This window comes from Mustela nivalis, assembly GCF_964662115.1.
Source record: "Mustela nivalis genome assembly, chromosome: 13".
Taxonomy (NCBI): Eukaryota; Metazoa; Chordata; class Mammalia; order Carnivora; family Mustelidae; genus Mustela; species Mustela nivalis.
In genome coordinates, this window is record NC_139032.1 from 21,648,560 (window position 1) to 21,674,963 (window position 26,404).

Below are 26,404 nucleotides of genomic sequence, written 5' to 3' on the forward strand. Positions count from 1 at the left end.
TAATGAATGCTTGCAGATTTATATAGTACAGGACTCACACGCCAAACAGTTTGTAGAGCTATCAGAAAAGGCAATTTTGATGAGTAATGGTGGTTTTTAGCGATGCAGGTGGTTTCTCAGATGACCAGTGGCTCTCAAACAACAATTCTGACACCCCCACTTCTTCACCCTGGGGACATCTGGCAATGTCTAGAGACATTTACAGCTGTCACACCTGGGAGGGAAGACTGCTGTTAAACATCCTATGCTGCATAATTCAGTCCCCCATCACAGAGAACTAACTAGCCCCAAATGTCAACAGTGTTGAGGCTGAACGCTTTTAGCCTAGATCTAAGCTGCAATTCTGTCCCATGACATCAGAAGTCACAGTTTTTTTTTTTTCCAGAATTCATGTTTTTATACAGCAAGCAACCTGACAAATTATTGCTTAAAAAACAAAAATGCTTTTCAACACTCAATTGTTCACTGCCCCTTCACCGCCATCATGTACCTTGTCACAATGCAAAAAATAATCATCTGCTTCCCAGAGTAGACTCCACTGACAATTTTAAAATAAAACAAACAACAACAACAACAAGTTCACATTTCATCAGATGATTTTAGAAAAGCTACACTGGAAATGTCCACATACTGGTGTTTTGCGCCTCAAAGGGGGTCGCAGAAAGGTTTTGCTGTTGACAGAAGGAGAGACTTGCACTTGCTCTTACCCAAACAATGTGGACAGGCTGGGAGTGAGACAAGGGAAACAAACACCAAACCCTGAGTTAATGATAATGAAAATCCACAACGAATAAAGTCACCTCATCCATGTCAAACAACAGCCACACATTCAGAATTTTAATTCGCGTTTTACCTAGTGCAGCCTGGGTCAATTATGTTACTATAATGAAATTGACTTTGCTGTTTACATTCAGAGCTTTAACGTAATGATGCCGTGGCGTCCACAGTTGTATTTCTAAAACAGCTGTCACACGTGCTTCATCGCCACCGAGATGCCTACACAACAGGAAAGGACACTCAGAAGGAAAAGGGGGACCAACGCCCACCTTAACAGAGATGCCAAGCTCTTTATCACCAACCACAGAATCAACTTGAATTTTTGGAAGTCTCCTCCACTCTGTAACCTTAGGGAAAACCATGTCACACAGATCACAGACTGAACCCAACCAGAACTGAAACCATGCCCCCAAAATAGCATCTCTCGTGTTAAGAGTGTGCCAGCAAGTGGCATTTATAGCATTTGGTATTTAAACACTTAAAATAGGGGGAAAAATGTGAAAAGTAGAATTTGTTGACAGTTCTCTCCAAATCCCTCTTCCTCGATTTCTGCTATTTCCCTGTTCTTTAAAACACTCCGCTCTTATCTGGGAAGAGTGCAGAAGGAGAAAATTGGCATGCTCCAGTAAACAAGCTGGGAAAGTGGGGAAGAGCTGTGTGGGAGCAGAACCATCAAGGACACTACTGTACGAGTTATCTGAAAACCTCCCATTATGTGAATGGCCTCTCTCGAGAAGAGGGGCAAGGGTGATAAACAGGCAGAAACTACTTACAGGGGCCAAGAATTCTCAAGCCACTCGAACATAGTTTTTTAAAAAAGAAAAAAGAAAAAAAAAAAATCCCCTTAAAGTTCCCATCTCCATGCAGGAACACAGAAAAGGACAGACAGGCAAAACTGATGGCCTGTATAGAGGTAGGCACCTGGAGGAAGGCCTAAAACTCTGAAAAAGACCTGAACTCATCTTCACTCTTTCTGCATTGCAGAGAATCCACAAAGGCCAACTCTTCCCGCATTATCACTGACGTCCTTGCTTGTCCTGCTTGCCCCAGATCACGGTGACAGCGACGACAATGATCAGAGCCTGAAAGGCCTGAACTTGATGAAGTTTTAAAAAGCCAGGTTTATTTAGACAGACCCACTTCTAAAGCCATGGAAGGTTTTGATGAAAAGATGCTCAGCATCATTACCCAGCAGGGACATCTGCAAATCTAAACCACAGACAAAAGATACCACGTCACACTCACTGGAAAGGCTAGACTCAAAAAAGGTGGACAGGTACGAGTGCTGGAGAAGATGCTTAAAAAATGGAATTCTCATTCATTACTTTTGGAAAACAGTCTGGCAGCTGCTCAAAATGTTAAACAGAGTTATCACGTGACCCAGCCATGACATGTGTAGGTTCAGTCGGGAGAAAAGAAAACGGGTCCACACAACATGCACGCAGTGTTTACTGCAGCGTTATTCAGAAACAGCCAAAAGGTCTGGAGACAACCTCAATGTCCACCCGCTGGTGACTGGATTAATAAAGGTGGCGTATTGATACAATGCAGTATTACTCATTAGTAAGGACTAAAGTACACACTATATGAATAAGCCTTGAAAACTCTATAGGAAGTAAAAGAACCCAGCCACAAAAGGCCCCGTGTTAGCAGATTCCTTTTACGCAAAATGTGTGGAATAGGCAAATCGACAGAAATAGAAAGATCAGCAGTTGTAGGGACTGGGGGCCGTGGGGGGCAAGGGGGTAACTGCCAATGGATATGGGGCTTCTTTTTGGAATGATAAAAATGTTCTAGAATTCGTGGTGATGGTTCCACAAGTTTGTGAATATATCAAAACCCACTGATTTGTACGCTTTGAAAAGGCAAATTTCATGGTATATAATTACACATCAATGTAAAAAAAAATGCATAGGTCTAACTCTTAAAATGCGGTGCTCTACTTTCTACTCTGAAAAGAGAGAAAACAGGAAAATGCCTCCTCCCAAGGTATCAAGTACAAATCATATGAATGTATGAGAGGAAATTAAAAAGTGAATAATGCCTCAAATTTTCTAGCAACTAAAAAGCACACTGACTATTCGAAAGGACCAAGACATTGAAATCAAGCTCTGCATTTGTCAGCGATACCTACCTGTACTCCCAGTAAAAAATTTAACTTGAACCCAAGGAGAAGTAGGCTACCTACCAGACTTGCAATATTGCTCCTTCTCCATGGAAAATTAATCGAAGGGTTGGACTGATCACTAAATATAAGTTAGGAGAGCCAGAATATCGATGCAAGTTGTAGCCCTGTCATTTTCTGCTCTTGGTAGCAGGCTAGGGCATTATTCTCTGAGGGCGAATTTGTTTTATAAAGAAACTTACAGCTGGGTTATTGATGGGCTTTCCAAGGATTAACTGCATACTCATAAGAATAAGAGGCTAACCTCATCCTCTTAAACTTCACACACTACAATCCTATAGATAGCTGACAGCTACAGCCCGAGGAGAAAAATAATCCAACATTTTGCTAATCCTTAAACCAATCATCTCATGCAACAATGGGGAGCCTTTAGGTCTACAACTCAATCTCTTAAGGACAGGAAGCCTCCTTCTACAGACACATCAGGAGTTTGTATTCATAGACATGCCCTACATAAACACAGACAGACATTACAAAAGCCCCTAGACTTCTTTCAGTTCACACTAAATTGTTTCCAAGTATAGAGAATTTTACGTTCACCTATGAAGCAGGGATACAGACATCTGACCAATAACTGGATCCCCAAAGGCCTTGACAGAAGTTCTTCCATTCGTCGAAAATTAAGTCAGACTAGGTCCAACTAAATGAGAAGCGAAAAACAAGGTGGCCAACACTAACCCGAATGTTTTGAGTTGCTGATGTTCACAGGTGACTGAGAAACTGCTCGAGTTTTCTTACGTTCAGCAGTCAGAACTGGGGCAGCTGTCAAAAATCAGGCAGTCTGTGATATGGGAAGGGCAATCCCCATGGCTCATGCGGCCAACTCTTCTCTCTCTCCTTCCAATTCCATCACAATGATCTATGCAACAACCCCTCAGGACCAGCAAAGGCCTTATTCTCCTTTCTCCTAAGTAAGGAAGCCAACGATGTCTTATCCTCACTTCTGCCTCTCAATTTTCTCTCCACCTGCTCCCAAAAGTTAACTTTACACCCTCTGTTTTGAACCTTAAGTCTGTTCATCAAGTTCAATAGCCAAAGGTTCTTCACTGCTGCATCCTGAGTAAAAGCTGTTCACGCATGACAGCTGAGTGGCAGGAGCAGAACATCTGAATGGGGCTAATCTCAAACACTGACACCCACCTAATCACTAGGAAAGACTAGAGGGGAAGTGACCCGCTGGTCCAAGCCACCACCCCTCACGGAGACTTGGCCAAATGGACCCACAGATCTGCTGCAGGCACTCAAAGAAACAAGGTAGACGGAACTACAGTTCAAGGAGTCGGGACCATGCTTGATAAAGGCTGCCAGCCAGGGTGCTATCCCCACAAAAGCCACGCTGAGTCGATGGTATTACCCATCTGCAGATGGGGACACTAAAAGGAGGTTCATTGATAGTACGAGGTCACAAAGCTCCCAAGTGGCAGCACCAAGCGTCCTACTCAAGTCCATCTGATCCCAGACTCATGTTCTACCTTTGCACAAGGTAAAACAAGACAAATGCTCTGAGAAAGATGAGCACAAAGCGCCGTGGTGCTGGCCAGCCAGTACTTGCAAGCAAGTGGACATCAATCATGCAGTTGTTTCTTTAAAAATTACACTCAGACAGTCATATTTTACTTTCTAATAAAAAAGCAACCATCTTTCTTTGGGGGTAGAGAAACACCAGGTGAAAAATAGTACAAAGGAACTTCCTGGGGTGAAGGAGAGAATCTGCACCCCCGAAAGCAGTGTGGGTTACAGGGTGTGTGCACATGCCGAAGTGATCACCCTATATATTTAAGACTGGTGCATTTCACAACATATAAATTATGCCTCAATTAAAAAAAAAAAAAAGCCTGTGTGAACAAATACATATGCATCTCTATCCATATGATCTGTAGAGACCACATGTGATATAAATCCATTAAAATATAATGCTAATTATCTGGAATCCGAATCTCAACTAAAATCAATTAGTATCATAGCAAGGAGAAGAAGAAAGTTCTTAGTTCCAAGCTCCCTCAAATAATACAAGGGAAAGTGATCTCGAAGAATCCTTCAATCATTTTCCCTGCCTTCAGGAAGACATGAACCATTCCACAAAGTGTTGCCATCTAAAAATCTATTTTGTTTTGAGCGTTTTTAATAGAATTCCAAATTGGGGAGAGAAAAATCTTTGGGTAAGTCTGCTTACATCACAGAGACTGTACCGATGAAAGAAATAAATTTATTAATTAAAAAATAAATTAAATTCTCTAGTAAGCTCCCTTCCCACACGAACCTATTTTCTAAAGAACATGTGAGCTGTGTCACACCACATAAAACTTCGCCTATTAAGATCTCTACATTATTAAATACTCTTTCTATAGCTACAAGAACATAACATACTTAATAGCAAAAGAGCTTAATATAAAGCAACATTCAAAAAGTAGGGCTATAGTCATTCTGCCAATTATCAAATTTGCTATCCATCACAACTGTTTAAAAATAAAGTATCACATGAAAAGTAACTATTCCCACAGTTTCTCCAAATATCAAGTATCTAAGAAGCTTATCTTTCTGAAATACCAGTAATCTATGTAAGTCGAAGCCAGGTGGTGTGTGGAGTGGAACAGGTGTAAAATTCAGTATTTTCTGTAAGGTAGGAGAATTAAGTTTTCCATGCTGGTGAGAAATGGGCATCATTAATTCACTCAGCACGAACAGAAAAAAAGGGACACTCTCTCTTCCTCCTCCAAGAGCACTCCACAGTTCCAGGACAGAAGCTGAGCCCACCTCAGCAGCCCTGGTGTCCTTGAGATTTCCCTTTTTCCAGATCTGCTAAAGAGAAATGTCTTTAGCCCTGGCAAGCAAGCAAGCAAGCAGTAGGCCCCTTGATTGTACCTTAAAGGGAATGAGAATGTTTCGGCTCATTTGCATTTTAAAGGCTACTCTTTCATGATCTTTCACACTTGTAATAGATGTCTAAACCGTTAAATTACTATTTCTTTTCTTAGCCTGAAAGTCGATGCAGACGAAGAGCGTGGCCTCTCCCATTGTTCTTCATCCTGAGCCGGTCCCTGAGCAATACTGACAGCTGCTATCAGACCGGGGCTGCATTTACTCTGTGCGCAGCTGCTGCTTGTAGGAACAGACAGCCTCCCGGAGCCTCCTCCCCTCTGGGGAGACAGGTTGACACACTGCATGTTCAATGAAGGGGTGCGAAGGTCCACTGAATTGTCAACCCAATTTTATGCTACTTCAATTTTCCAGGACGCGCACAATTCCTTTCAAGCAAAAATCAAGCATATGCCAGAGCATGAAACTTACGGTGCAGGATAATTATTGATCACCGCAAACTTGCAAAGAGCCTTCTGACATAAATTAATAGACTGAGCCAAAAATTTACAATTAGGAAAACCGCACAGGCTAGTAGGCTGAAGACACACAATTGGCGTTAAGTCTTGTGCTCCGGGCCCAATTCCCTGATTTGGGTTATTGTCGCTAGCTATCAGAGCTAATCTGCCTTTATAATCTCAACAACATGTTTCCTGGATGAAAGCCATTCATAAAATTAGCGATTCATCTGCCCTTCTCAAACGACCTGCCATTTTCATTTTCTGACTCAATTCAAAAGGAGTCTTACCTATAAACATCTGGGTAATACAATTTCCCCCTTTCTAACATGTGGGGCTGAGCAGGGCCTCAGAGAATTTACGGGTACAAGGTTCACCATGGAGAAAGGATATGTAAAAATTTAGAGACTATCAGAAAACAAACATGTTCCACAAAGTGTAACTGGGTACTTGAGAACTGCTTTGCATATGTTTCTCTTTAATCAAAACAGGCTTTTCCATCCTCATTCATTTGGGTTAAAAATTTCTGTGCTCGAGCTACAAGTACAATTTGTTATTAGTCTTTGCTAATCAAACACGGTACATGCAAAAGTACCAGTGAATATTTGATTTGATCTCTGAAATAAAGCAATTCATTACACAAGAAAAGGGTACAGAAGGCAGCCGACAAATGCAGATGTAATTGTGTTTTTTGTTGAATGTGATTAGAGAGCCCACTAAGTAACAGTCAAAAATGTGATCTAAAGAGGGGGGGTAGGAAGGCAGAGCCTGGGTCTGGGGGGAAGAGGAGGAGGGGAGAATTGTTTATGCAGAGCTAAGCTGTCAAGTGTAATAAAGCAGCTTGAATAAAATTTAAGCTGAAAATCCACTGAAGCTCCCCATTTCAGGGAGGAAAAAGCTATTAAAAGGAAATGAAGGTCACCCTCCCACTTTATTTCACCTAATTGACTGCCAATAGCTTACCACAGGCAACCCGACTGCAGATCGGCAATTGAGAAACTGATGAAAGGGGAGTTTTCAAGCTGAGGCTCATTCTTTAATCCTCCTTGGCTCTTATGTTTTTTCTCCATCTCCAGTTGGGATGTAATTTTAAACCCTGATGGATTAACTGGTTCCATTGTCTGTGGCCGTCATTGGACTATGGCACTCTTAATCCGTACAGCAGCATGTCTAATTATCATTACAAAGTGTCTGAGGGAACTATAAAGACCAGCAGGGCATCTTCTCACAAGCAATTAACATAAATTGATAAATGAGTGATCTGAATCCGCTCAAGGCACTCACATATGAATAAAATCAGAAAGGATGGTCCCTTGTTTCAGCTACTTCTTTGGCTTAGTCTGGAAGGGGAGAAAACATGAGAACTGTCCCGGTATCCCGGGGCCTGCAGCAGTGAGGACAAACTCAGGGGGAAGTAAGGGGGCGGGGGACAGGAGGGGTGGGGAGGGGAGAGGGACCCAACACACCGCACGGTTCACTGGGCTCATTAATGCAGAGCAAATGACTTGTGATTGACAAGCAGTCGCCAGCGTGGAGCGCTAACTGAACTCAACGCAGGAGAGCAAAAACCTGGTGAAAGGCTAGAGAGCACTGGGGCAGACAATTATCACTTCTTCAATGGCAAGAGAGTGTTCTTTTCATTGGGGTGCCACTTAAAAATTCATGCAAGAGGCACAAGGAAGAGAGAGAGCAAACAGTCACCTAGGGCCTAACACCCCAGAAAGCAAACGGCAAAAGCAAAGAAGGCTAAAGGAAAGGATCATGCTGAGACCTATCTTGACCTCCCTGTGATCCAAAGTTATAAGCCTAAAGTAAGGAAAGTATTTAAAATACTGATAAAGAAAGCAGGGGTGGTCTGAGTGTCAGGGCATAAACTGCATCTATCTTCCCACTGAACAGTAGATCTATTCTTCTCCCCCTCCTTAAAGTGTTTCTATCACCTTCCTTATTACGCTCATCTGTCTTCCCCTGTGTACCTCCCATACCTGAGCCCTCCTCCCCAACTCTCACTGACCAATGTTAAGACTACATGACATTATACACAGAGAGAGATTAAGCTGTCAAATTAATAAGAAATGAAAGCTGGTTATACACACTGTAGGAGGTAGACCTGGAAGGCCACGTACCCCGATGATGGCATTCAACTCTGCCATGGTCACCTGCTTGGCACGCTCCACAGCCTGGGCCACCTGTTGTTGATGCTTTGAAAACAAGGAGAAGAAAAAGTGTTAGTAAGGCAGCCAAAGAACTTCATTCTACCTTCCAGTAACAATAACAACAACAACAACAAATATGACAACAAAAATATAAAAGCATACGCAGTGTGGATTCAGCAGAATGTGGATTTAAATGTGAAGTGTCTCAAGCACTGTTTATTTCACAGAACACATGGACAGCAGGAAAAGGAAAACAGAGGACAGGGCTTCCCTTATTTCTAAGCAAAACTAGTCCCCACTTAACTTCTGATGGGAATTTTGGGGTTGGAATGATAGAAAAATCAAAGTCCTCAAAATAGGTAAGTGAAGCCTTAGAAAATCACTGGTATTGGGGATTTGGAAGATCAGCCAGGTTTGCAAAAGGGGTTCACTGTTAAGTTTGAGCAGATAAAGTTTACAGCCAGTTTAAAACCCCCCACTTCTATACTTAAAATGTAAACATTAAATCTTTGAGTACTTCTCCGGTCAACAAATCTCAACCCTCCGGTAGTTTTTGGACACTCTGGAGATTCCTTTCTTTCTTTAGCCTTTTCATCCTCCTGAGGGGAAAAGGAAGGAATCTGCCTCCCCAAACTCCTAGTTCACAGGCTGGGAACACTTTGCACAGTTCACCCGCAAATGGCTTAGTCTGAAAGGGCATATGTTTCTCTCCAACTCTACCCACAAATAAAAACCAAGCCACATCTTTGCTTTGGGAGGCACGAGACTGTGGTAGAAACCAGTATCACTAAAGTCCAACAACACCATTCCAAAGGCCAACAAATCTCAAGTGCATCATCGAACAGATGTTACACCGGAAAAGGCAGAGGGGATCCCTGCTCTCCACTCTGGAGCAGCAGAAGCCGGTAAGAACAGACACCCCGTGTTCTAGCTGTGGCTCCAGGAAGCTATTCACTGTCTCAGTGCAGCCTGGACACACTGAGAACACAACTTATCATTTATTAGCTTGTAACCCAAAGTAATCTTGAAGGCAAAACTAAAATATACTGGCTTTGAGTCCATTTCACAGATTACTCATATAAAGAGCTTTTCCCTCTCAAATAAGAAAGTTCAACCTCTGTGACTTTGTAACTTAATACAATGGCTCACATGTGTACGAGACTGTAAGTTATGGCAATACAAACCCCTATTTTATCTTTCAGACTATTAGCACATCAGCTTCCTCCATGGACAGCATGGCATGAACCTGACTTGATGTCCAAGGACACATGAAACACCTGCTTCCATGGTCAAGTCAACCCTGATGGAACCATTTTTTTTTTAAATGCAGTAAAGGAAAAGCTCTCTAGAAAGCTTTTCTAGAGATTGGAGTGTCTTTCTAGACACTCCAATCATTAGTAGATTCCCAAGCTTATACTACTCGAAGAAAAGCAGAGTTTTATGTTGGATCGTCACTTTGCAGTCTTCCACGGGAAGAAAAAAAAAATTAATTTGAGGTTGAGCTATCGTCACCACGTTTACAGTGTGCCCTCAGCTCTGCTAGATGGGATAGCAGGGGGCTTACACACTTCAGCTGGAGCAGATGTTCTTCACACTTGTTCCTTGTGATAAAATTAACATCTTAAAACTAGCTAATTTGCAAACAGAGAAGCAACATAATTGCACTTTAACAGCTGAACAGTTTTACTTACTTCCTGAGACAGAAATGGGATGACTTGTGCACAAATTGTATTCAATCTCTTGGCGATTTCAGTCTATAAAGACAAAGCCATATAAATGTTTAGTATACTTCATAATCAGTTCAGAAAGATAAAACTTCATACCCAACACTTTAGCCCTCCACTGCCTCACTCTTGAGTGCATAAAATTGCTTTCCCAAGCTATGTTGCTAATATTTATCTTGAGATAAACAGTAGATATTAATCCCACTTGCAAAGTAAGACATAATCGCACGCTTTATTGGTTACTTAAAGAAAAGATAATGGGTAGCTTAATTGAGTTGGGAAATCTACATGGTTTAAGGCTATATGATCCTTTAACCTGGTAAGTACAAACCCCCTTTTATGCTTATTCAATTACAGTGTACTACCACATTTTTATGTCGTTATAGCAAGTTCATTCAGAAGCCAGTGGGGCAGGGGTACCAACAAACTGGTTCTAGCCTTCAAGATCAGGTCCAGCATGAGAAAGCATTAGAAAGGAGCCCAGGGACCTCCTTCCTGCTTGTCCCAACTCTCACACAACTCTAACATGAGTTGTTAGCGTTAGTAGCCTTGACTGAGTCTCACTATCTCAAACAGGCCAAGAAAACATTGTTGAAACAGAACCCACTTCCAACACGAAGGTCAAGTTTCGCCACGATGCGGCATCAACAGCAAGCACCTTGCTGAGAGAGCCCCTGGGTCAGCTTAATGTTACAAAACGTGTCCTGAATGACTGTCTGTGGCACAGGCTTTTGTAAAGAAAGTAGGAGAAGTCCCTGCTTAGGTCCAAACCCACAACAATCCCTCTGCTGCAAGAGACAAACTAGCCAAGGGAGGCCATAAAGAGTGGTCTGCTTCCAGCCTAGGATAGAATCCACCTGCCCCCTGGCCTCCAACCTCCTCCAGCAATGCAAAGCAGCTCTGCTTTCCTCTAACTCTGAAGAACCAGCTTTGCTTTAAAAAAAAAAAAAAAAAGGAAAAAAAGTCATCTGAGAAGAGTCCTAGCCTTGACCTTATTTATGTCATCATTTTCTGTCAATGCTTACTAATGCCACCTCTATTACCGAATTAGGCAATGAAAAGGAACACAAGGAAAAGAAAATTATGAAGCGTACAGACCATGCCCTTGAGAAACAGAGAACGGAATAAGCAAAATGAAGTAGAAAACTCAGAAACTGTATAATCAAGTACATTAAAAGGAGCTGCCTTGGTCCTATAAGAGGATTCCAGTTAACTGAGCCACAAGGCCTTTGGTTTTATGGGATGGGATTTTAGAGAAACCAACTCAATTCTCCCTGACCACCAATGAGAGAGGGTTTCAGACCTCGCCTTGGAAGAAAGGAGGAAATGATTGGTATAGAGAGCAAAGTCATGACCTTGCTTTAACCAGCAGGGCAACAGATCTATGCAAAAAGGGTGCAGCTGTACCAGGTGCAGAAACAGAACTGCGTCAGCCCCACCCAGCTCATTTGATCCTAGCCACACACTCAAGCTAACTCAAGGTCATAGCTCTCCTCGAAAGTATGGGCAGGCATCCCCTTCCTTTGCAACAAGGTTCTGCACTATATACTTGGGTGCAAATATAGGAGTAGGGATACCCCTTGCAGACTTGTAGGTCCTTACTCCCTCCTCCCTAGCTACCGTACATTCCAATAGCATTCTGTACTTTCCCCCACTCCAAAATTCACACTTAAGGTCCACTTTTATTTTTTTTAAGATTTTATTTATTTATTTGACACAGACACAGCAAGAGAGGGAACACAGCGGGGGGTTGGGGGGGCGGGAGATGGGGAAGCAGGCAGAAAGCCCAATGTGGGGCTTGATCCCAGGACCCTGGGATCCTCACCTGAGCCGAAGGCAGACAACTGAGCCACCCAGATGCCCCTAAGGTCCACTTTTAAAGAGGATATATACTCACTTCGAGCATACACAGACACACAATGAGATATATATACAGAAATATAAAAGAAAGTCAGAAGAACCCTAAGTCTATCATCCAGGGATAACCGTGAGTAAGATTCTGGTGATTCTGGAAAGATCATTCCAGACTCTCAATGCATGGTTGTGTACAAAGCCCAGATACTTTCTATAAAAGGCGTCCCATCAGATACATGGCTTTTCTATAATATGCTATTTTCACCCAAAACTGTATTATGGATACCCTCCCACTCAATAAATACAAAGATGAGTAAGAACATGACTCCGCTCTACAAGCATACTGGTGGCTAAGTGCTCCTTGTATCAGTAGATGCTCACGCTCCATCTCACGTTGCACAATTACAAACTCTGTGTCTAATAACGCTCTACACAGATCTCTGAAAGGAATCACTAGAAGTGAAACTGCTGGGTCAAAGGGTATACATGTTTTACAGTGTATTACAGTGTAAATCAGCCTGTATTACAGGCTGATCAACTGCCCAGCAGACAAGGTCACCAATTTACAGTATCAACCATGTAGGAGGGGGCTTGCTCTCCTACCCAATGTCAATATTGGGTTTCGTTGACCTTTCTTGTCATCTCTATCCACGTAATAGATTAAAACAAAGAGCTCGTTTCTATTTGCATTACTTAGATTCTTCCTGAAGTAACTAAACATCTTTTCACATATGTTGTGGTCCACTATCTTCCTTCATTTTTCCTTTGATGTCTATTCGTCACTCTTTTAGTCGTAGTTCTTCCCGTATGGCAAATATCAACCCTCTCCATAGCTTTTCCAGCTTGCCACTTGTCTTTCCACCTTGCTTCCTATGGATTTGTTGCCAGAAGTAACTTTAAATTTTTAGGTGATCACTTACTAAAGAATATTTTTTCCTATGATCCTGGCTTTTGGGTCAGGGTTCGAACATCCCAAAATCATAGATGCCATTCTTAATTTTCTTCCTAGTGCTGCTAATGGAATTTATTTTGATTTAAGAAAAAAGGATAATCTCTTTAATTAGTGATAATAATGATATGTGTTGCGACATAGGATGTCTTCAAGGTAGAACTGAACTCAAGGGTCAGGAGACAGTTAAGACCCTGAATGGAATGAACTCATCTACCTTTAATAATACCAGAGTTCCTAAAAACAAAATAAAAGAAGTACAGATTAAAGTATAGACAATATAAATTAGGTGAGAGTAGTAAGACTGAAGCAGAAAAAAGAAGGTTAAAGATCAAAGCTCAAACTGATGAAGAGACATCAAAAGCCATACCATCTGTCCTGGGAATTCTCACTAAATGCTCTGGAGAAAGAATGGAAAGAAGAGCAACACAGGAGGCTGTTACCCCAGCTGTCTCCCCTCCTCCGCCAGGTCTCTAAGCTCTCATCTTAAACTAGCCTCCGACAAGCGAGCTTGGTTTGGGGCCACAAAGCTAAATTCAGATCTCCCCTCCGGTTTACCCTGAAACTCTTCAAGCCACCCCGATTCTCCCTACCGAGAGTACACCTACCCTCCTGACAGCGTGAGGATATATGTCTTGTCTCCCCAACAGTGCCTGAGTTCTAAAAACATCACCACCACCCCAGGAGGGTTTCATAAACATTTCCCCCCACACTTAAAATAGCGTGGATGGCAGCATAAAAACAGACAATAATCAGTATTGGCTCTTGCTTCAGTGCAAGGATATTCTGAAAAGACCTTTAATTCAGCACAAATTAACAAGCAGCAGTTGCTACCTGGGCTTGTGACCACAGAGTTTGGAAGCTACTGGACATCCAACTTGGCTTACGCAGGTATTAAGAAAGTTCTCGGGCTCTTTTAAGACTGCCTTTTACCTACCCTGAAGGCTGGACAATGCCAGTGGGGGCGGGGGCGGAGGGGAGATGTACACAAGGCAAACCGTATTTTCCACCTAGAAATCACTCTTCTGCCCAAAGCTGAAGATACATTTGGTACCTGCTAGTAGTCCCAACTGACACTTAAATAAGTGCCTGTATTTAGGACACAATGTAAAGCCACTACATTGAAGTGTTCAAGAGCTTACCCCAAACCGGATCTGCAAGGCAACCTGGTGCCCAGAAACTTAACCAGCAGGTGAAAGCCCCAGTGTCAAGCCTTACTTCACAGAATGCCGCCGCACACTGAGGCAGCAGGAATCCAAATTACCTGTCCAGAACGATCTGCTGTTCTTACTGGGGTTGGCCCTGATAATCCAAAAACCTAGGTTTGCCTCTCAGCAGATGAGTAACTAGGTGAGCTCAGGCAAGTCCCTTCAACTGCTGGGCCCCAGGTCTCTGCCAATCGGCATTAGCATGTCATCAGTATCAAGTGAGAAGCTATGTCAAACTACAGCTGTGCTAGTACAAAGTGCTAAACTCTTACCTCGACCCTTCGAGGCCTTCCTCAAATCCACACAGAAGGTGCTCCGTAACACCAATAAACACTTCTCTAGGCCCTTGATGATCTTCCATAGCACTTTCTGTCATTTAGCAAACGAAGCCTGTATGTTTAAAATCATGTTTACATCGGGATTCCTGGGTGGCTCAGTCGGTTAAGCATTTGCCTTCTGCTCAGGTCATGATCCCAGAGTCCTGGGATAGAGCCCTGTATCAGGCTCCCTGCTCAATGGGAAGAGTCTGCTTCTCCCTCTGCCTGCTGCTCCTCCTGCTTGTGTTCACATGCACGCTCTCTCTGACAAATAAATAAAATCTTTAAAAATAAATAAATAAAATCACTTTTCCGGGGCACCTGGGTGGCTCAGTGGGTTAAGCCGCTGCCTTCGGCTCAGGTCATGATCTCAGGGTCCTGGGATCGAGCCCCACATTGGGCTCTCTGCTCAGCAGGGAGCCTGCTTCCCTCTCTCTCACTCTCTGCCTGCCTCTCTGCCTACTTGTGATCTCTGTCAGGTAAATAAATAAAATCTTTAAAAATAAAATAAAATAAAATAAAATAAAACCACTTTTCCCTAAAACTTCTGTACAGTTTCCAAACAGCTTCCGGCATTAAAGTCCTCTCCACGCAGGATGGGAAGCATGAGAGCAAGACTCCCACTGAACGAGGACACAGCTTCTCACCAGACCTGTTCCACTCACACACTGACCACATGGTACACATTCAACACACTCTCAAAGGAATGCTTCACTGAACCAAGACGGAATCCCCACACACCCTAAACTCAATGATCAAGGTGCAACCAGATAAACTCTTTCTGAACAGTGTCTGAATAAGACTGTTTACGGGAAGAAATCATGTCTTGGGAGGTATGAGATTCATGTACCTGGATATTTTAACTGAGTTCAATATGGTCAAATACCTCCAAGGCCAGCAAGGAACCAAATCCTGGTGTAATATGCACGGCTCTTAAACGGAACACATGTTCTTCTGGGCATCTGAACTTAAAGACTTAGGATTTTAGGGGGTGCCTGGGTGGCTCAGTGGGTTAAGCCGCTGCCTTCAGCTCAGGTCATGATCTCAGAGTCCTGGGATCGAGTCCCGCATCGGGCTCTCTGCTCAGCAGGGAGCCTGCTTCCTCCTCTTTCTCTGCCTGCCTCTCTGCCTACTTGTGATCTCTCTCTCTCTCTGTCAAATAAATAAATAAATAAATCTTTAATTAAAAAAAAAAAAAAAGACTTAGGATTTTAGGATTCCTAAGAGCTCAGCTCTTCACATTTTCATACTCCTTACACACTGTCTAACTACTAGACTGAAGAGCCCACTCCTGCACACTTGGCCACGACGCACAGAGTAATATATAAGGAGTGCTGTCTGAAGCCCCAAACAGGGCAAGACTGCTCTGGAGTGATTGCCGGTGGGTCTCAGAGCAACCCAGTGGCACCCTGCCCAAAGTCAGCATAGGGAGGGGAAACTCCACCACCATTAAATTGCAAATTGATGGATCATAAAAAATCCTGCTTGTCCTGAGGGCTGGCAAAATGATCTTTTGGTTTCCTTGACTCAAGCGGGAAGCCAAGAGAAAAACACAGTGGAGTGTTGGGAAGAAGTGTCTGGCCACAGATAAACGGGCAACAGCATGAAAAACAAAGCATACCAAAAAAAAGGAAGTAAATAATCTCTAAATCCCTTCTGACTAGAAGTCTCTGAGTCTGGGAAATGACAGCCTGAAATACAGGAAGAAAAAAAAAAACCACATGTTCAACCTCGCCGACAACCAAATAAAATGCAGATTTTGTTGTATGTAAGGAGGGTCATTCCGCACCAGTTATTTTATTAAAACAAAATTAAGAAAGAAAAAAATTAATAAAATCTAACAATGATGAGTCCTCTGGGAAGTTGGAACAATCATACATTACTGATGACAGAGTAAATTGGTATAGTCGTCTTGGAAAGAACTGGGCAATGTGTTTCAAGAGCATGAAATTATTCAAACCCTTTGGTAAGGCTTCCCACAGCTAAGAATGTATCCTAAGGAAATAGTTCAGATGAAAAGCATTCCATGCATGAAGCTGTTCTCAGCAGCACTTGTTTCAAAGCAAAAGAGAAAGGGCCAGGTAAAGATAGAACAGCAAGCAGCTCCACACATCACAACCATCTGCAGACTTTTTGCAAGACTTAACATTTGCCCTCCTGATAAATCCATTGTCTAAGACTAGGAGAATGGTTAAATATGCTACATCAACCCAAAGGCATGGCCAGGAACCATTAAGGGGATTTTTTTATGGATAATGATGCTTAAATGGCCAATACATTTACTAGATGAAGCAGGAGGGGAGGAACAAAGATGTGGTGTCAGTGTGCCTACTTTGTTTTAAATATATGTAAGTGGCCAAGCACTGTAATTTGATACCCCAAAATAAAAACAGTGATTATGCTGGGGTGGCAGAGTTATCGGTAACTTTTTTTTTCCCCCTCCAGGGACCTTGGGAACACCGTCCATGATTGACTGTTTAAATATGTGACAACAAGGGAAGGGAGAGAAGAGCAGGCAGGCCCACAAGACCTGTGATTGACGGCGCTGAGTCACAACAATTCTGGCAGAGCCGGAAACCCTCTGGGTGCTCAGCCCTCTTACAATCCTCTTATCACACGTGGAGAAACCAATGCCGAAAGGAAATGATTTGCCCAGGATCATAAGGCAAGATTAGAAGCCACTTCCTCTGCCTGCTCCTTTCTCTAGGAAGTGGAAGTGGGAAATGGGCACAAGTTCAAAGCCAGAAACAAAGGTGATGAACTTGGCCTTGTCTGCAGAGCAATACAGCCCAAATGGGACCATAGCAGCACAGAGTCAAGAGCATGTCATCCATCCCTCAGCCAACAGCAGGACCCCAAGAAGGTGACATGCAAGGTAGAAGAGTTTTATAAGGGACCTCGGTTATAATTTGCACACTAATAGAGAGCAGACAGCTAGCTAACCGCCCTTTTATCCTCTCCTTCACGGGCAGACAGAATTAGTGTGTCGGCCCCAACATCAGACAATACAGTACCCCAGGAAAGCAAAATCCACAAATACATCTCTAGATCCTAAAGATGACAGTGGATATACCTAAGGAAAATCCAGGATGTTTGAATAAAAACTGCACACCTAAAATGACATACACAAAGCACTGTAAATAATCTCCCAAGAGTCTCCCCTGCCCTTCAGGAGGGGAAAAGTTCCCTGACTCCAGACTTTCTTCAGGTCAGCTTTTTACCAGCCTGTCTCCCATGATGGTGCCTTGTTCTGCCAGCACATTCAAGAAAAGGTAGTTTTATCTTAAATTCTAATGCATCAGACTAGCTTTCTTTTTTAAACTATAATTATGTCGATAAAGTACTAGCCACATTTTGGGGAAATCCAAATGAAAAGGGCTTGGCATCTCTCTGAGGTTTTAACAGTTTAATGAGGTTGTCAGTGGTTTTCAAACTTAAGGGTGCAGCAGGATCACATGAAAGCCTTGTTAAAACACAGATGGCTGGGCCCCACTCCCAGAGTGTCGGAGTCAAGAGGTCTGCAGCCCATGCACCTGCATTTCCAACAAGTTCCCAGGTAATCTGCAGCTCCTGAATTGGGGAACCCACTTTGACAACCGCAGGCTCTGCCAAGACAAAAGCAGCATCCACTGCTTAGCACACACACCAGTCCCTCTACGCCTCATCCATCAGCACAGGTGCCCAGCTGAGAAGGGGCCGAAAGATTAGCAAAACCCGAGAGGGGCTAGAAACAAGCCTGCAGGGAGGTCAGACCTGCCCCTCCTCCAGAGCCTGGCCACAAGCCATGGTACCCTTCTAGGCCCGTTTTTTTAATAAAACAAGACCACGGCAGGAACACAATCCAGGAGTACAGGAACACATTTGCCTACTGTGGGAAACCTCAAACAATATTCATTTAAATGATTCCATCCCTGGCAATGTAGTTTCGCCCCTTCTTAAACCCTATGATTAAAACAAAACAAAGAGTACCAGATGACAGAAACCCTTTAGTGGCTCAATTAATCAGAACAGAAGTCACCAATTACTGGCAGATAATAACTTTTATGTCCTACCTCCCCCTCATTTGGCAACTCCTACCGTGTTCTAAACCTGAGCCCTTTCCAACTGGCCGCAAACGCCATCTTTTCTCTGCTCCTCTTTCACACCCTCGGCTTCTCTGAAAACAGGGAGGGGTTAAAAGGAAGGAGGGGAGAAAGAAAAAAACAAAAACAAAAACAACAAGAAAACCCTGCTGAAGGCTGCCGGGGCGGAGACAGCAACACTAATTGCTCCCATTCTCTAGCTCCTCACGAGGCAGATTGCAGGGGCCTGCATCTCCGGAGAAAGCTCTCGTATCTTCACGGCAGCTCTCAGCAGAGCAACTCAAGTGCCCTTAATTGTTTATGTTCTTAATGCAGAGCCTCTTGATGCATTCATTTTTAATAGCAGGCTTGAGTGTGGGGCCCATCAAAGAATGACAAAGCAACTCTATTCATTGGTTCCCTGTCCTGCAATGATGGTCTTTTGATTTATTTGCAAATGACAAGCTTGGCAGGCCCCACTTGAGGGCTGCCCTCATTTTTTTTTTTTTTTAAAGAATTCAGTTACATTTTCCAAGATGAAGTTGAGTCTGCAATGCTGTGTATTTGTGTAAAAATTTCCCCCTTCAGTTCCTTCTAATTAATGACTTAAATGTTTTGACCCAACTGTTGCCAAGCAGAGCATTTGGGCTTTAATTTGTCATTTTGGTAAAGATGCATCCTTGACAAAAGCATCGCAGCTGTTTCAAGGCCCAAATAGCACGTTTCCATTATTCAGAAACCCTTGTTATGGAGTTTAGCAAGTGCTGTTCACAGGAAATCCTACCGACTTGTCCCAGGATGGAAAAAGACAGCTTTTGGTAGCCTTAAAGGAAAATGCGCTGCTGCGCCACAGAACGTTTTCAAGACACACTCTGCGGGGTGAATCACAGAACACAACCATGAAGTCACTACCTATTGTTCTCAGAATGGCAAGAGAACAAGCCTCTTCTGGAACACACCCAGAGCAAGCCTACACCTTTCACCCTCTTCACAGGTCTTAGTCATTAGGGAGCTCATGAGAAATTAGATAATATCATACAATAGCAGGATTAGTGGGAGGAAAAGCAGACTACATCATCCTGGCATGAAGGCTAAAATTACAATCACGAAAATAAAATATGCCCATGTAAAGACAAAGACTGCATGGGAATATGCAAAAATCCAGTCACCTCCGAAAACCGGGTTGGATGAGACTGTTCCTTTTCAAAACGTGTAATCGTATTTCCCTTTCAATAAAATTATAAAAAAATAAAATAGCCTTTCCTTTTCACTGTAGCTACCTTTTTGGCCTGTGTAACCACTCTTCAGTTAGTCCTGACTTCTAACCGTCTACAGTCACTCTCTCTGCATCTTCCCGTCCTGACAAAGCCGACAAGCAGTGCACACTACCTATGAAACACCAGTTACCTTTAGCTTTAACATTAACCATGGCCTCGTTCCCTGCATTTTGTTTAGAGATCACTGGATAAACAGCTGGGTGTGAGTATTTCCCTAACAGGTTGGAGTCTTTAGCCTATCCATATAGTGGGAGAGGAAACTCCTGCCTGGGGTCACCATGAGCCAGGGGTTCCCTTAGTTTATTTTACTTTATTATTTTATATCATTTCACTTCGTTTTTGAGAGCGAGCAAGAGCACGTGCACACGAGGGGGTGGGGAAGGAGGAGAGGGAGAGAGATTTTAAGCAGGCTCCATGCCCAGTGCGGAGCCTGATGCAGGGTTGGATCTGACAGCCCTGAGATCATGACCTGAGCCAAAATCAAGAGTTGAACGCTTACCCGACTGAGTCACCCAGGCGCCCTAAGGTTTCCCTAATTTTAAGAGCATGCTGCAGCTCAATCACCCACACACATGCAGGACAGCTGCGACTCTTCTTCCAAAGAAACTTCTTTTTTTTTTTTTTTTGGATTTATTTATTTGACAGAGAGAAATCACAAGTAGACAGAGAGGCAGCCAGAGAGAGAGAGAGAGGGAAGCAAGCTCCCTGCTGAGCAGAGAGCTCGATGCGGGACCCGATCCCAGGACCCTGAGATCATGACCTGAGCCGAAGGCAGCGGCTTAATCCACTGAGCCACCCAGGCGCCCCTTCCAAAGAAACTTCTTAAGCAGAGCAGCTACTCTATCGGGAGGCCTATGCCACCAGGGCCAGGCGGAGAATGGCCACAAGTCAGATACACATTTGTGATGGTCAGAGCCCAAGGCAGAGCCTTCACAGCCCCAAACTCAGTCTCAATCAGAAGACATACTCTTCCCCTCATTCCCCACCAGCCACCACCCCTGGGCTTTAATGTTCCCAAGCTGAGCTACTGGAGAGGTGGTCCTTCGGGAAGGAAGACAAGGTTCCCGGCCTTCCCAGTTGGAACCTGGGATTCTCTTTTCAATCCACCTCTTGTGCCAAAAAGCCCACCAAGCTCCAGAATGCAGCAAGCATGGGGCATCGCAGGCTGGGAGCCACCAGGGTAGAAGAAGAGCTTGTGCATAATGAAATCAACAGTCAAGGGAAAAAAAAAATTATTGTCTTGAAAGCATCTCAGATCAGGATGAAAATGAAATGTGGGATGCTGGCAAAAATTTTCAACGCATACTCCTTTTGCAAAAGCTTTTAAATATTTAGAAGACGGTAAGTACAAGGATTCTCGATGACAGACTTCACTGGTGTATTAAAGATTCACAGAGTATTTACTCAGCTATGCAGGCGGAGGCAAACGGGAATCTCATTTTAAATACAAATTAAATTACTTAAAACAAAACAAAAACAAAAACAAAAACAAAACAAAAACCTTGATCATTGCATCACAATACAATCCACAGAGAAATTGAAGCAACAGAAAAATACCAATTCTTCAAGATAATAATCAAACTACTTTCAGGGGGAAAAGGGGAAAAAAAGTGTGCTGCATGAGGCAATTAATTAAGGGTTACATGGATTGGCCAAAAATATATATAATTAAAAGCATGTCAAAGAAAAGCCTGAGACCCCTTCTACCCAGTCATGCCAACTTATAATCTGAAAGTAATCCAGCGTTCCGAGGTTACTCTGCTGTCCAAGCTAGACTGCGGAAACATTACGTAGAAGGGGTAACAGCCAGGGCCATGACTGTGAGAATGAGTTATATACAAGCCATGGGACCCCAGAAGTTACCACTCCTGTAACTCACCCGTTCTTTGACAAGTAGACAAATCAATTTATGTGCTCCTGTGTGTTTTTAAAAAGCATCCCAGATACCCTTTCATTAATTATGTGGGTTTGGGACATGTCAATTCTCGTTTCCCACAGCAGCAGAAACCAAACTGAACCCCGTATTCTGTTACACTGGTTCCCACCGGGCTGGGCTGGCTCGATAATGTTGAGCTCCTTCTGGAAGAACAGAATAGACTTCCTGCCATTTGGACTGTGAAACACAGTAATCCACCAGGGAATAAAGGTCAATGTTGCACTTTTGGTCATTACTGAATCATTTGAGATGATCTGTGGTGAGGATGAGAGGAAAATCGAAGGCTGCGAGAACGCTGCAAATGGCCTGACCTCAGACCAATTTTCATCTCCATCTGTCTAACAGACATGTGGATAATAAAAGGCCCTCCCCTCCCTCCTTCTGGGCCACTCGGCTGTTTCCAAATCCGCGGCACAAGCCAGGAACCAGTTAAACAATACATTAATAAGGGGAAATAACCTTCTAAGCCCCAGCCCAATGCTTACTCAGGTTTTAGGCCATCGGCTAAAGTTTGGAACACAATTTTTCCAGTCTGCAAGCAGTGCTGCAAAGTAGAAATTCTAAGGAATACAGAGAAATCATCTGCAGTGCAGGGGCATGTGCCAAAATCTCCTTGTTTGTACATGCAAATATATGCATACTTACACCTCCGCCCCCCCCCAAAGACAGCCACACAATCTCTATTACATCTGCTAGCACACACACAAAGGGAAGCAGCAGCAGTTTCAGAAACTGCATGCTGCTATGAAATAAATCTTTTTTTTTTCCAAGTGTCCAATTAATGCTGCTTAATCATTATTAAGGCACTTCAATCCTTAAATACAAAATATTCCTGGGAACCCAGAGCCTAATGATCATTTAAGCCATGGTATTAATGTTAACGTCCTGACTTTATACTAATACTCCCCTTCACTGGTTTGGCGGAGCTACTTTTTAAGGTAACACTGCACCATATATAAGTTTAGGCCCCCACAGTATATCAATGTCAAACAACATCGTGTCAAGCTAAGATTCAATTCAGGTAAGTGCCACTGCCAAATTTTCTTGTTCCCAGACGGGCTTTAAGATTATTTTATTGCTTAAAATTTAATTTGTTCCAACTCGTGTCTCCATGACAACGTTGGCTAACCCTGCAAATCATTTGGGTAATTGGATATCTTATCTTTCTATTGCTCTCAAATCGAATGATTCTGCTAGAATTGTAACAGCCAATCAAATTTACAGTCCTCCTGAGTAATAGACTTGGAAAAGTAGCCACATTCATCTCCTCTTTACAGCCATATTAACCAGTATGCGACAAACAGTAGAATCTGGTCTTCAAACTATACTCCAAATTATAAATGGTGTCAATACCAATATTCTCACAGTGCAAAGCCTACTCAAAAGCTCCTTCCCTTTTATACTGTTTTAATTTGAGAAGCAACAATTGGTACTCATTCCATACAAAGCCTGAGCAATTTCAGTACTTTGAGGGAAATTGACAAGAGTGCTCATCAGAAAAAAGAAAACTGGGTGCATCTGGCTCAGCGGGTTAAGCCTCTGCCTTTGGCTCATGTCATGATCCCACGATCCGGAAGTTGAGCCCCACATCAGGCTCCCTGCTCAGCGGGAAGCCTGCTCCCCCCCCACCCCCCCACCCCCCCGCCTGCCTCTCTGCCTACTTGTGATGGCTCTCTGTTAAATAAATAAATAAAATCTTTGGGGGGGGGGCGGGAATCACAGCTTGGCGGGGGTGATTTGACCTTGTATAAAATAGTGACCAAAGCCATGGCTACCCAATAGTATCCTAGCGTACTGACATTGACCTGTCTGGGTTCCTTGGGTGGGAAAGCCATATTTGATGCATTCGTCAAAAAATAAGAATGAATACAGATTCAACAACTAGCTCAAAAATTTCTGTACCCTGAGAGAAAGCCACATCACCAAAATATGACACCTCTTTGTACTTCATTAAATGTAGGAATATCACAACATCAAGTGTAAGACAATTATGGAATACTGACTTCTTATGAGATGCAAAAGTCAGCAATATTCATCCTGAGTTAGTGGTGTGCTTCTGGCCTTTGGTCAGCTGAAAAGTACAGAAGTTGGATACATTTCCGTGGTCCAAGTCCAATCTTCTCAGTAGCTATGCACGGAGCCTGGCTCTGCGGGCGGGAGCTCACAGCCCAGGCACTGCCGAAGAGCCAGCGGCTCACAAATGGAAAAGGCTCCAGAACCCTGGCCAAATGGCAGGCGCATGGGTTGTCGAGAACCTTGTGCTTCCCCTACAGACATGTGGGATTTAAGATCGCTTACCAAGCTCAGCACAAGGAGACAGTAACATGGGGCTGCTCTGCACACAGATGTCAGCAGGCTGCCAAGACTTGAAGCAAGTGTGAGAGCAGGTACTGGCACAATTTGTCTGAACACAATTTGAGCTGTGCTCTCCTCCATCCCAAATGCTTATGACGACATCCAAAAAGTTTCTACAGTACCTATAGCATCGTGCATGATGGGAAGAGCCAAACATCTAAACTTCTAGTGTGTCTAATCCCAATGCCTCTGCTTTTCTCCCCTGTGCATTTTTTTTATAAGATTTTTTATTTGAGAGACAGAAAGTGAGAGAGAGCACAAAGCAAGGGGAGAGGCAGCAGGTGAGGGAGAAGCAGACTCCCCACTAAGCAAGGAGCCTGATTCAGGGTTTGATCCCAGGACTATGACCTAAGCTGAAGGCAGACACCCAACTGACTGAGCCACCCAGTGACCTACCCTATACATTTTTTTTTCCTGCTCCCCCAGACATTAGCACAAAGCAGCAGCTGGACTGTGACCCTCCACAAAGATCTCAAGCCCATGGAGGACATGGAGAATGTAACACAAGTATCTACTCAAACTTCTACATAGCATTTTACAGGTTCCCACAGCTACAAGGAAAATGGTCTGTCTGTATTCCTCACTGAGGCTGGAGACTTCTTCCTTCTCTCACCAAGCAACAACTTCACCTGGCAATTCTCACCTAGCTTTTTTTCAGGATGACAAAGCCTCTCTTTCGATTAAGAACTGGATTTTTGGGCTCCTGGGTGGCTCAGTGGGTTAAGCCGCTGCCTTCGGCTCAGGTCATGATCTCAGAGTCCTGGGATCGAGCCCCGCATCAGGCTGTCTGCTCAGCGGGGAGCGTGCTTCCTCCTCTCTCTCTCTCTGCCTGCCTCTCTGCCTACTTGTGATCTCTGTCTGTCAAAAAAAAAAAAAACACAAAAAAACAAAAAAAACACTGGATTTTCCACATTAAAATAAAAAAATAAAAATAAAAATGCACCTCTCTTCCTTTCATTCTGCCAAAACTCACGTCCACAAAATGAATCAAATCCTCTTTGTTGCTCCTCTATCCCCTTAAATGAAAGAACTCAACGTAACTGTTTTCACTGGTAGTCCTATTAACTACTTAGGGCTGTTGCCTTCTAAAGGCACATTTTGCTGTCTGGCCTAAAGAAGACATTTTAATTCCTCTAGACTCCTTGGAAAACAAGAGGCTCCCAATAGGTGATTTAAAAAAAAAAAATAAAAAGACAAGAAAAGAAAGTTTCCTTCTGAGCCTAAAGATAAATGCTCCAGATCTTAGAAGGAAATAAATAAAAACCTTTGTATTTCAGGGGCAATAATGAGAAGTGAATAATGCAGATGTAGGGAGGAAGGAAGCTGCTGGGCTTGGAAAAACAAGATGGGAGCCTGGCCTTTAATTCCAGCAGCCATCTCATCTGCTGGATACAGTCTTGTATGGAAGCAGCAGGACAGTCTTAAAGGGACCAATAATATATTTGGATAATCGATTTCCAGAACAAGTATCCTTCCCTCGGGGTGCCCAAGCGCCAGGCAGCAATGTAACCGCACTGGACTAAAAAACTCACTTACTCCTGATAACTGCCCTATATGGAGTGGGTGCTGGTCGCCATCCCCTAACCTACTAACCTACTAGGTGAGGAGGAATGATTAATATCCATACAAAAGGAGGCTGGAAGGATTTACAGACAGCTCCTAGGGCACATGGGTACTCAGTGGACAGGAGCTGACTGCTCACTCTAATGTCCCCCATCAGCTTACTCTACAATAATCAGCCCAAGAAGCTGACTTTTGAAATCCAAAGAGCTGAAAGAGACAACGGGTACACGGGCCAAGAGAGCTGGCACCTGTAGCTACAGGCCGCTCGCAGACCAGAGGAGGGTACCCTTCCTCTGCCCCAGCGGCCCACCCCTTTATTCTCTCCATTCCAGACCAAGATGCAGATCAATGTTAAGACCTCCTTCCCTAAACTGAACTCGACCTTTTTATTTTCGCTCACTAATCCATAGAAGCCTTTCAAATGGCACAAATAAAGGCGGCTGCATTTTGTTCTCTAAATCAATTTTCTCCCCAGCCATCAACTAGATGTTCCTGCACAGAGAAAGAACAGCCCTTCCCTTCTAATTCAAAAATCCATACTGCCATTGCCCTTGCAAACTGCTAAACAAGCAGTATCGGCAAGTCACTTGTGTTCTGTAATATATTTACTGCAAATCCCAACGGCTCACCCTTAATGCAGTTTTCTATTGTGTCTGTGCGTGTCAATACACTGGCTGGTCACCTTACTTGTAAGAGGCTCTGACCGGCTGTTTGCTCAAGGCATCAAG

The 26,404-nt window shown here is 43.4% G+C and overlaps 1 protein-coding gene across 2 annotated transcripts in view; it reads right to left on the reverse strand.

Annotated features, from left to right (window-relative positions):
* The window catches only part of LOC309847012 (transducin-like enhancer protein 1), an 86,499-nt gene that overhangs the window by 46,540 nt on the left and 13,555 nt on the right, over nt 1-26,404 (reverse strand). Inside the window, exons 5-6 of one of the 2 annotated variants that reach the window (XM_082696716.1) lie at nt 10,124-10,186; nt 8,403-8,477 (exon numbers count right to left, since the gene is read on the reverse strand). In XM_082696716.1, the coding sequence (XP_082552842.1) occupies nt 8,403-8,477; nt 10,124-10,186 (138 nt within the window). Of the gene's footprint in view, nt 1-8,372; nt 8,478-10,123; nt 10,187-26,404 lie in introns of both variants that reach the window. The other variant, XM_082696715.1, reaches the window with a different exon arrangement.